The sequence below is a fragment of the Rhinolophus hipposideros genome (assembly GCF_964194185.1).
Source record: "Rhinolophus hipposideros genome assembly, chromosome: 5".
Classification (NCBI taxonomy): domain Eukaryota; kingdom Metazoa; phylum Chordata; class Mammalia; order Chiroptera; family Rhinolophidae; genus Rhinolophus; species Rhinolophus hipposideros.
Window position 1 is genome coordinate 75,277,856 of NC_138051.1, and position 12,192 is coordinate 75,290,047.

The window sequence follows — 12,192 nt, forward strand, 5'->3', positions numbered from 1 at the left end:
ATACTTTCCTATAGCTGTGATTTTAAGTCTTTTTTTTTTTTTTCTTGTATGACAAAAGTCAGTGCTTTCTCCTCTGGGAAAATACTATCTGTCAGAAAATATGGTCGTTTGAGCCTTAGTCCTTCTGTCTGTGTAGCATGATGGCAATGACCTCCAGGCAAGGAGGCCCTTTCCCACAGCCTCAGTGGTTGTCTCCTGTAGCCTCTGTGGGGTCATGTGACTTACCTTCCTTCTTTCCCATCCCTTTCTTTCCTTTATCTTCATCTTTTCCAGTTAACTTCTTTCAGGATCTGATCTGGGACTTCAGGAAGGCCCTAGCACCTGGCCCTGCGGGTTAAATCCAAGAAGACCGTACCTTTTCTTCCTTGCCTCTTTGCCCAGCAGATCGTCCTTCTGTGCACTGCTGAAAGCAGCAGCTCATGGTAACTGCTTCCCAGAGACAGAGCTATCCGTGAGGATGCGGGTGGAAATGCATTTCTTTTTAAGTTGTGCCATGGAAATGGCCCATGTCTCCTCATTCATTCATGAGTTTGCCTAACTCCCCATCCATGTCACAGGACAGCTGACCTCAGCACCCTGCCCTCACCTGTGGGTGGCAAGGCGTTGCTCCCATACGCCTGCTTGGGGCCCTTTGGCCACATTTTGGATTGCTCCTCCCTCATTGGGGAAGCTCCTTCCAGGATAGCTACTGCTATGATTGGGTTTTGGGGTCACCAACGGAACTGCATCTCCTGGCTGGTTCCCCCACCCCCAAACCAGCACTCTTGGCCTGCCCAGAAACCACGGGTGATGTAATGACCTAAGGCCTGGAAAAATAAACAGCTCTCAGGGAAACCAGCGGTAGCCGTTGTAAGCAAATATCCCATAGCCACCTGGAACTTCGCACATGACGTGATTGGAAGGAAGAATGAGTAATCCACTAATGTTAGCAGCCGCGGACTGGTCTGGGCTTGTGTGCATTTAAAATATCTATATAAAAACAAACCCTTGATGTTTATTTCTATAACTGGCCTTCTGGATGTCTGCCCATTCATCTTATGCAGGTGTCTCGGTCAATTAGGGCCAATAGAAGAGAGCTTGGGATGGGTGGTCATCCCTATGGCTTTTTCTCTGAAAACAAAGGCCTTTCTCAAGTTTTCCCTTTACAAAGAGGAGCTGTAAACACATTGGCCCCAGAGAGCCTAGCCCCGCAGTCCATTTTTACCTTGTTTTAAAACTAGCTTTCCCAGCTGCCTTGTGCCTTCATCTCACTTTGTCTGCTTGAAACAGAAGTGTAGTGGTATTGGTTGTGAGGGTATGGCCTGGCCTCTGGAACTTGCTCGACCAGCAAAGGTTTTGTTTTTGTCTGTAGGTGAGTTTGTATGCTTTTTGGTGTTAATAGCAAAACCACATGTCCGTATGTTTTCCTTTTGGCCTCTGTTGATAAGAAATGGAAATCAAAGGTCCTGCCGAGGTATTTCAATTGACTCCTTCCAATTTGCCAGAAGTCAGCTATGGTTTCTGCTTTGGTCTGAGGGTCCTCATTCTGTGTTGATTTGTAAAACGGCTTTGGAAGTAGGCAGGGTATAGATCTTATAAACACACTCACACTCACACATGCAGCATTAGTGTTTTGGGGGAATGAAGAGTGAAGTTAGAGTACTTTATTCTGACAAATTAAAAAAATCTCGCTCCCAGCTCGTCCTTGGCTTGTGATGCTTGCTTCCTTCTCCCCTGAATTTTTATTTAGGATCTCTTGTCCTTAAAGGACGGAGCTTGTCAGGTCAAGGTCAATGAGCTACTGAGATAAACTAGAAGGAAGCCAGCTTGCCATGTCTCATTGCAAAACCTCCGTGAAGCATTTAATATTCTTTTTGGTGGAAGGGTCATATGAGCTCACTTAATGGCATGAGGCGATAGAGATAGAGCCTTGTCTAAAATTTGAGTGGTTGTGAGTCAGTGATGCTTTGGGGAAAAAGTTGTGTTTCTTTTTTCATAAGAAAGTGCCTATATGCTATATTGGGACAATCTATCCTAGAGAAATATCCCCAGTAGAATTTATATCTTGTTTTCTTTCACTCTTCAGTTTCTGTCTGTGTGGGAAGGAAGAGGTCACTGCTTCAGACAATGGTGCACTGTGCACGGCCATGTTAGGTTTCACAGAAATTATTCAGGCAGGCTGGTTGGTTTGTAATTTTCCCTTACACCTCCTCACCTATGGCTCTTCATCCCAGCCACATGCCCGGTTTACAGAGCCCACTGCAAACACCCCTGTGAGTAGGTGCTCTCTGCTAACATTGGCATGTGAGATGGGCATTGTGCCTTTGGTTCAGCAGATGGAGCCTCTGAGCCACAGCAGTGTGGGCCACGCAGCACGAGCATGGAGGGCAGTACGAGGTACTCGGGAGGACTGGAAGGCGCCCAGCAGCCTGGCCTGTCCCTCTGCCCCTTCCCGGTGCTTGGGGTCCACTGGGATGTGGGATGCAGCGTTTGATTCTGGCCCCTGAGCTGTGGGGATTGCACCCGACCCTGTCTAATGTGTTAGACTGTGGGCCATAAAAGTGGTCTCATTTGGTATCATTGCTTCATTCTAAATAAGAAAAAGGAGCCCAGACTACTTAAGGGCCCTGTCCAGGGTCACAGGCTCATCAATCACTATGTGCTAAGGCCTTTACTTAGTGCCAAGAGGCCAAGGGAAGAATTGCAAGGCCTATCTGAGGAAGCAGTTACAGGAGGGCAGTGGTGTGCCAAAGGCCGTGGAGTGTATGCCCAGTGGGGAGAATATTCTATCACAGACATGGTTTTGAGTTGCTAGCATGGTGATCATAAAAAGCAGGCTGATTCTTAGTTATATTATCACTTTTCAATTTACCTACATTGTGCCCCTTTGTTGCCTGCCCCTGGAGCAGACTGCACTGCCTGCCTGTGGTCAGCCTTTGTAGTCCAGTTAAGGAGACTGGTCATTCACGGGGAGGGGTCAGACATCCGGGTTTACTCCACACTTGCTGGGGACACTGCTACATTAGACCAGCTAATAATCTACCCTTTGTCAACTTACTGTAGTGCCAGGTTGAATGCTTTACATATACGACTGCATTTAAGCCTCACCATGACCCTGGGAGGTGTGTGTTATTGTTACTCTTCTCATACAGGTAAGGAACCAGGGACTTTGAGAGTTTAAGTAATTCTCTAGGCCCAAGATCACAGAGCTAACAAGAGGTAGAAGCTGATCCATCTGACCCTAAAACCCATGACTTGACCGTGCTATAATGCCTTTATTCCAACTGTTGTTGCCTTCCATGAAACAGCGACAGAACCTTCCACATGCCAGGCCCTGGGATGGCATCTGCAGGAGGAGGGTAATAGGCATTTACTCTTGTTTTCAGCCTTGGCAGGGAAGCCAAGGTATTCCCACCTCGCCCCCACTCCTGTTCCTGAGTATCTTCCCTCTGACTGCCCTGAATTCCCTCTGGCTTCTGGCAACAACCATCCTTCTGAGCTTTTATATTATCTTCACTAATCCTCCTGGCTGGAGCTAAAAGCATCTCTTCTCTTGGCTACTTAGTCCATCAGAAGGGCTGCCCTCCTCCAGGGATGTGGTCGAAGGTCCCTTTGTAGGATAAGATTGCAGGATGACGTTATCTTTTTCACTCTATTTGGCTGCCTACTCTATGGGGAAAGGGCCTTTAGATAAAGTGAGATGGGGAAATCCATTCCAGTGGAAAAGATGAATGTTTGAAATGTGTGCTTATTTTGTTTCTATTCTACTCACTCTACCCTTATTTGATACATACCTGAGCACCATTGCAGGGGTTGACTTTGTCCTATTGTCAGTGCGTCTGCTCCTTCGCTGCCCTGGCAGGGCTCTCCTCTGGGCCTCTCCTTTTCTAGGCCTATTGTCTGCCCTCAGTTCCAAAGGGACCCCTGAGCAACGGTTCTATGGGCTCCCCTCTTCTTTGGGGGGTACTTGGAGTACCTTGGATGGCTCTGAGACTCGGGAACTCATAATGACTGACAGTTTGGTGCTGGATGTGATAGACAGTCCATGGTGGAAGGGCAGAGCCAGTCCAGCAAATGGTGCTTGGAAAAGTGGTTCTCCAGGGGCCACTTGGCCCCTTCCGTGAAAAAGTGCAAAGTCCACAAGCAAGAAAAATAACCCCTTTACATAGTTGGCTTGAAACCCTAAGTGCTAAAACCCTGTGTGGCTGAATAAACAGAAAGGGCCGGCTCAGTGATGTTCCATAAATCCTTCCCAAAGACTGGGGTCTCCACAGCATCTGGTCCCCTGGAGACCTCTCCAGTCCCTGAGTTGGCCCTTCAAAAACAAGAGTGGTGCCCTCAAGCCTGGTCCTACCTCTCCCTCCTTTTGTTTCTGCCTTCCCTTTCTGGGCCAGATTCTCTGCAAACATCCTGACAGCACACTCCCGCACTCACAGGCCGACACACAGAACCCTGACGCAGGAGCCACACGATTTCTTACGCCTCTGGAATTTCATGTTGTGATTTAGGGAAGGTTGTTTTTGACACACAGTTTGTTATTTTGGGTTATCATTCGGCATTTCATTCATTTTTGATAAGTGGCTAGGTGGGTGTGAGGTATTTGAAGGGGTTTCAGGGTAACTGTAGGCGACACAACATTAGTATTTTCCTGAATTCTTGGCCTGGTGGGATGATTCCTTTCACAATAAAACATAAATAAGCTCTTCTTGTTTTACAGGCGGGTAACCTTTTATTGATTTTTTTTGTTTTCCCTTAAGAAAATCCAGAACTTGATAGTCTAGAGGTTGAGTGTATCATTTCCCAGGATGGCTTAAAGGGACAGACATTCTTTTTTCGGCCTCTGTGGTCTCATCGCCACTGTTTGGCATTTACTGAGCAGTGGGAGGCCCCACCTCTGAATTCAGGCTGGAATAGAATTCTGTGGCTGGGGATGGCGTAGCAAGATTCACGCAATGGCAGGGTTCTTGGACTACATGTTCTTTATGGATGCTTTAAACCTGAGATTCCATCGTTCTCCTATGAATATGGAGCTGGGGGCCAAGGATGGGTGTGGTAAAGGATCAGGAAGGATGCGACAGGGTCCCTGCCCTCAGGAGCTTATGGTCTGGTCAAGTCACAATACTAAGGGGAAGGGGTGCATGAGGGAAACTGGGGTGCATGACGGATACTCAGTCGTAGATTCAGGAGAGGGAGTTGCCACTCTAGGTCGGAGCCTTCAGGGTAAGCTTCAGGGTTGGAGGAATGCTGGAATGAGGGCAAGTTAAGATCACATGGCCCGTTCTTTCTTCTTCCTATGTTTTACAAAACTTTTCTGACCTCTAAAGAGCCTGACATGGTACCAGCCCATACCCAGTACCAACCTGGGTGAAAGCCTGGGTCCCCGAAGGCATGCTCTGCATGAGCCTTAATCTCAAGTGTTTCTCAGGATCCCAGGTTCGATCTGAGACTCAGGAGCACTCTCCTCTCTGAGGACATTGCCTGCCACCCTGTCAGCTTCCAACTCCCCTTTCTCTACTATAAGCAGCTCTTGGTCTGGGTGGCACGAGCAGCTGCCCTTAATTACTGACTGAGCTTCCACTAGGAGAGCTTCTAGTTCTTTCTCTGGAAAGATTGCATAATTCATGGAGGTAGTCTTCCCAATACATGTTTCTATGGCCTGTGATTCTTCTTGGTCTGTCTGTGGATAGTTTTCTGTAAGACTGGGCTTTTCTCTTGCTCTCATTTGTCATATGGTCCTTGTGATGGCTAATTTTATATGTCAACTTGGCTGGGCTACGGTGCCCAGTTTGGTTAAACACTAGTCCAGATGTGGCTGTGAAAGTATTTTTGAGATGTGATTACCATTAAAAATCAGTTGAACTTAAGTAAAGTAGATGACTCTCCATAATGTGGGTGGGCCTCATCCAACCAGTTGAAGGCCTTCAGAGCAAAAACTGAGATTTCCTGAAGAAGATGGAATTCTGTCTCCAGACTGTAGCATAGGATCCCGCCTGAGTTTCCAGCTTGCTAGCCTGACCTATTGATTTTGGACTCAAGACTGCACCATCATTCTTGCTTGAATTTCCAGCCTGCTGGCCTGTCCTACAGATTTCAGACTTGCCAGCCCCTATGATCCTGTGAGCCAATTCCTTAAAATAAATCCCTCCTCTTTCTCTCTTTCCTATTGGTTCTGTTTCTCTAGAGAACCCTGACTGCTACTGACCTTTTCTGACTGCTGCCTTCTCTCTCCACCCGACACCTTATTTCCTCCATCACCATGAGGTTCCCCTGCTCTTTCTTCAAAGAGTTCACCACATGTGGCTCACTTGTATCTGCTGGGTCAGGTGTTGGGTTACCCAGCATCTCAGCTTTGCTGTCTGCTCATTCCTTCAGCAGCTCCTTCTCTGGAAGGCAGCAACGCAAGGTCCTGAAACTACAATCTTCTAATGTTTATGTTTGTTAGCTGTTTTTTTTTTTTTTAATAAGTAAAGAAGGAAAAGGAAAAAGATGATAAAGGAGAAAAGGTTCCTAGAACAAAGGGATAAACTCTGGGCTAAAATCAAGATTGGAGATTATCTGAGGATTTAGGTTGTCCACCCTCCCCTTCGCTCCTAATTACCACAAGTAATTGAGAAGTACAGAGGTCTGGGCTTGTCAGGGCAGACAGAGCTGTTCTCCATGCTTCTCCTGTCTTGGCTGGACACATAAGAACCGGTGCCTTGGGCCTACAGACAGGGTTTTTTGTCATCTGGTTCAGCTCAGTCTTTCTCTCTCCTGTCCCCCGCCATGACCACTCCCATCCCAATTCAGTCCTGCTTCTCTCTGGAGCTCTGTATAATTGCTCTGTGTTTTCTGATAGCAAGGACTGGGACGTGTTCTCATGTTTTCCACAGGATGCTTTTCTGTTGTGTTTCTTCTCTTAGGCAGTCAGAGGTTAAACCACCCATTGCTAGGTGGGGAATGTGACCTCTTTTCTTCTCTGCACCATCCTGGGGTAGGATTATAGGGGTGGGTGTGCTTGAGTGTGTAAGAGTGATGCTTATTGTCTTTGAAGTGTTTACAAATAGCCCTGGCCCATTCTCATAGTTATTAGGCCAGACCTTCTAATCTTGTCATTCTTCCCTGAACTTTCCTAAGCAGAGATCGAATGGTTTAGAATAGTGAGTGTTCACTTCTGGAGAGCTTCCTCTCTGACCCAATGGTCATGAAGAGACCCCTGAAATAGAGTCCCTGCTTTGTAGTTTGGAAGGCAACTTCTTGGTATCTAGGAAAACTGATAGTTAGCAATTATAAGATTCATTTCGGAGGGGACTTAGAAGGGTAAAGGGTGAAAATGTCTTCAAGAATGGGATTGGCTTCTGGGTCCTCAGATACAGAATGAGCTTATGCCCCTGTGGTGTACGTGTGTGTGTATGTTGTATGTGTGTGTTATGTGCCCTTGAGTCAGCTCCAACTCTTGGCGACCCTATGAATGTAGTGTCTACAATGCCCTGTCTCCAACAGCCCTGCTCAGCTCCTGCAGGCTCGCGTGTATAGTTTCTTTGATGGAGTCAGTCCATCTCCTATGTGGTCTCCTCTTCGCATGCTGCCTTCTATTTCCCCAGCATTGCTGTCTTTTCCAAAGAACGCTGCCTTCTCACGATGTGCCGAAGTAGGACAGCTTCAGTTTTGTCATAGTTGTTCCGGCGATGTTTCAGGCTTAATTTGCTCGAGGACCCACTTGTTTGTCTTTCTGGCGGTTGAGGGTATCTGTAGAGCTAAGCATATTTCTAACGAATCAATTTTTTTCCTATCAGCCTTCTTCTCTGTTCAGTTTTCGCATCCATGCATAGTAATTGGGAATACGAGAGCATGGATGATCTTATCCTGGGTCTTTAATGACACCTCTTTGCTCTCGGTGATCTCTCCTAATTCTTCCATTCATCTTTGCTATGTACTTATTAGTATTTGCATGACCTCTGGAAAAGCACTGCAAGAATAATCGATTGATTGATTGATTGGTTGAAGGGTCTGAGAGGGCTACAAAAACATGGGGTAAACTGATCAATAAAGAGTTGAGCAAATCTCGGTGTTGCAATTATCTATTAATGTTTACAAACTACTACAAAACTTAACAGCTTAAATCAAAATAATTTTTTCTTTCTAATGTTTCTGTGGGTCGCGTGGTGGAACCAGTCCTTGACTGGTTCTACCTGAACTCACTCCTGGACTCATCCAGCTAGAGGGTCAGCTGAGCTGGAATGTCCAAGATGAGCTCACGCACATGTCTGGCGGTTTGGGCTGGATGTGGGCTGAGCCGCCTTGGTTCTCTCAATGTGTGGCCTTTCATCCTTCAGTGGGCTACACTGGCTTCCTTATGTGGTGGTCTCAGGGTAGCTTCCAAGAAAGTGAAAGTGGAAACTGCAAGGCTTCTGAAGGCCTAGGACTGGAGTTTACACACGATTACCTCTGCCCTTTCCATTGGTCCAAGTATATCAGCGTCAATGTGGAGGGGTCTACACAAGGGCATGGATACAGGGAGGTGCTACTCATTGGGATCATTTTATAATGATCTGCCATACCAACTAAAAGAAAAATACAAGTTAGAATACAAATCAGCTTAGCCTTTGGCAATGAGAGACAATATCACAGAGAGATGAAGAGCACTGGCTGGGAGTAGACTGCCTAGACTGGAATCCTACCTCTGCATCTTCCTAGTTGTATGACCTTGAGAAAATCGTACAGCCGGTCTGTGTTCCTGGGTCCTCTTCTGCTCAGTGAGGAAAATAGTAACACCTGTCTTAGAGGCTTGTAATGAGTTTAAAGTGAATTAATATAAGTAAAGTGCCAGTTCCGAATAGATGTTAGCTCAAATAGATGTCAGTTGTTATTACTCAGTTTACTCGTCTGTAATGGCGGGTGAGTTACAGATTTGGCTTTAAGTTTTTCAGTTCTCAGACAAAGAGGAAAAAATACGTGGTACAAGATTTGTAGAGTGCTTAAGCTGAGAAAAATCATTTCGGAAGAAGCTGGTCTGTGTCGAATGGGGAAGTATGTGTTTTGACACACTTGGTTTTGAAGGCAGCAGATTTGGAGTAGTTTGCAAAGTGACTGACCTGGAAAAACTTTACACTATAAAAATAAATATATTTGTCCCTGAGAGCAAATGATTAGAGGCAGGACTGTCTAGAGGTTAGCAAGACAGGCTTGATTCTCAGAAGCCCTTTACTGGAAGGAACCCCAGCCCTCCTCTCTCCAGCCTGTGTGAACTTGGGAAAATGTATGGATCTCTCCAAGGCCCAGCTTCCTTATCTACAAATTGGGCAGAATAATAGTGCCCACCTCACACAGTTGAAGAGATTAGGCAAGTAAAGCCCTTAAGTCTATCGCATGGCACGTAATACTCAGTGAATATTTGCTTTGACTGTTATTAATTTAAAGACGGTTTTAAGGACGATTTTCTTTCTGTTGGAAGATAAATTCTCTGTGTACTGTTCACAAACGGTTAGCACTATTATTATAAACCTTTCCTGTCTCTCTCTTAGAGGGGCACCCGGACTTGTAGGGAATGTCATAAAGTAATAGCAAGCAAGCAAACAAACAAATAAAAGGGTAATAAACCCTGCATTTAACCTTCTCTCTAATTCCATGCTGGCTAGCCCTCATTTTTTCCAAATTAGCGAGCCTTCTCATTTGTATGGTTTTTATTCTCCATTGAACTTGGTGCAGCGTCTATGGAAGCTGGCTGTAAGTGTTTCCGAACAACCTTCAGGACTTCCAGAAATCTGTCGACAGCCCCCAAACCGTGGTTCCCACTTCTTAGATGGCTCCTCTCCACATTTCTGCAGTTTCAGGATTCCCAATGCTGTGAAGTCAGGTTCATCTTTCGCTCTGCCCCTGGGGAAGCTTCCTCCCCCACTTCTTTGCGTCTGGCTTTTGGTCTGATTTATGGCTTATTCTAGAATGTTGGCCTGGAGGATCTTAATTTAAAGCCTCTGTCAGAGGTTGTTGCACAAATGTGGTGCCAGTCAGAAGCCGTTTTCCTTTGGTTTTGCTCCTCTGTCACCTTCTCTATGGCATGAAATACGAGGTAGGAAAATAAAGCTACCAAATTGGGGGTGGGGAGCTGTTGAAAAACTCTTGTGTAATCCCCTGGAAGGTGCCATGGCTCCATCCCAGCCAGGGGCTCAAGTGAAAAATTCTAGGTCTTCAAGCTGGGTTTCAGCCATCAGTTTATGTCTCCGTCTTAAGTTGCCTCCAGAGGCTGTTCTGGTGGCAGTTATAATTGGGTCCAGTATCTCTCCTCTAATGTCTGTCACTGGTTGAAAACTCCTGTTCCTCTAGCCAAGGAGATTCTGTTTAGCTTTGCTGTGTTTGCATTATGAAAACAATAGTACTTGTTTTGTTTTCCAAATTGAAGTTTATAGTTTAATAGTGACTGTGCTATATGTACCTGTCTCCTGACCCACAGATATTCTCATGCCCCTAAAGAAATATTCTGCTCACCCTGCGGTGAAAATCACCGGGCCATTATTGCTTTTCAGCGTTTTTTGTCAGTGTGAGACAAAGACCCATTTCCCATCATCTGACTTCTCTCCAAAGCAGTGTCGAGCTGCTCAGCATCTCTGTGCACACCTACAGTTTAAAATATCTGTGCTGTTCACGTGCATATCGTTAACAGAGCCATTATTTCAACGCCTTTTGAGTCAAGGTTCTGTTATTTTGATCATTGGTGCTATTCAGTGAGCTGCACGAGTTTCCAGGTTGCTGATTCAAATTCCTGGCCCGAAGAATGGTATTTTTGTGGGAAAATTTCATGGTGTGTCCAAGACTGAATTCCTGTCATCTTCATCAAGAGGAAAGTTCTAGAATAATGTTCATGAACGAAATAATATAATAAAGCACATGGAAGGTAGTGTTTAACTTCGATGGGATATGGGTTGTTCAAAATTTTCTTTATAACAAGAAAAGAAACCCAATGCTATTTATCTTTAATAATAATAATACAAACCCCACAAAATGTGAGAAAGTATAGTACAACAACAGAAAACAACAAAGGGAAGTCAGGCAGGTTGACTAGTGGACTGGGTAGAATTTTCAGGTCAGGGGACATGTGGGTCTGAGGGCCCCCTGAGCTGGCGTTGCCTGGCACGGGGCACCACACACTGCCTCAGCCTGGGCCTGGCCCTGGGAAACCAAGTTTGGCTGTTCAGACACGTTCACATGTTTCCTGAGGCCCTTGAGTGCAGAGACCTTCTTGTGGGCCCGTTTCTCTCTCCCATTGGATGGAAGCCGTGTTGTGTAATAGGATAAAGTCATTCAGCTTACTTTGTCCGGCCCTGTTGGAGGCTGGGAAGCAGTGGGGTGGGTAGCGCCTCATTTCTGCTCCTCTTGGACACTGACCATGACTCCCCCTGAGGCTGGCGGCCTGCAGTTCTGTCCTGCTGTGTCTGGGCTTGGGAGAGTGTCCACACACAGGCATTCCTGCGTCAGCTAGTCAGCTCCCAGGGCTTGCAGGGTAGTCAGGCTCCTGCATCCTCCTCTGCCAAGCCAGCAGACAGTGATCAGCAGGAACCACTCTGAGAAGGCAGGAAATCCACCCCTAAGGCAAACCACTGCTCTCAGTTCCCGGCCTGAGCCGGCTGGGTGTGAATGCTGATGAACCGGGCAGCAGAGACGGCTCTGGGCCTCCAGCACTCACCACGGGCAGGGGTGGGAGAAAGCTCTCCGTGCTGAGTCACCAGCCAAGCCATCGGTTCCTCGGGGCCAGGCCATGTCCTTGCAGGGAAGGCGGCACTGATAAGTCACTGGAGTAACAGTCACCCCAGGCTGTGTATGTCTTCTCTTGCAGAGAGAGTCCACTCGTGTGACCAGGAGAGGCAGAGTGCCCTGGAAGAGGCCCGGCAGAATCCTCGTGAGGGCATTGTCATCCCAGAGTGTGCCCCTGGGGGCCTCTATAAGCCAGTGCAGTGCCACCAGTCCACTGGCTACTGCTGGTGTGTGCTGGTGGACACGGGGCGACCGCTGCCTGGGACCTCCACGCGGTACGTCCCACTACCACCCGAGCCTGTCCTGCCCCTCAGGTGGACCCTGGGGCAAGAGAACCAGCTTCCTGTTAGGCTGGCTCCTCACACCTCCCATCTTTACTGTCCTGGCTGGTCGGAGTCGAGGCACTAGGAGAGCAGCGTTTCCATTCACCGGCAGATGAAGTTCTGGTAGAAAGACCTGGGTCCTGGATGGTGGTCACTGGTCTGT

General features: G+C 47.0%; 1 protein-coding gene across 7 annotated transcripts in view; it reads left to right on the plus strand.

Annotated features, from left to right (window-relative positions):
• The window catches only part of SMOC1 (SPARC related modular calcium binding 1), a 142,544-nt gene that overhangs the window by 110,992 nt on the left and 19,360 nt on the right, over positions 1-12,192 (plus strand). For all 7 annotated transcript variants that reach the window (XM_081047572.1, XM_081047577.1, XM_081047573.1 and 4 more), the window contains exon 8: positions 11,789-11,981. In XM_081047572.1, coding sequence (XP_080903698.1) covers positions 11,789-11,981 — 193 coding nt within the window. The remainder of the gene's footprint in view (positions 1-11,788; positions 11,982-12,192) is intronic.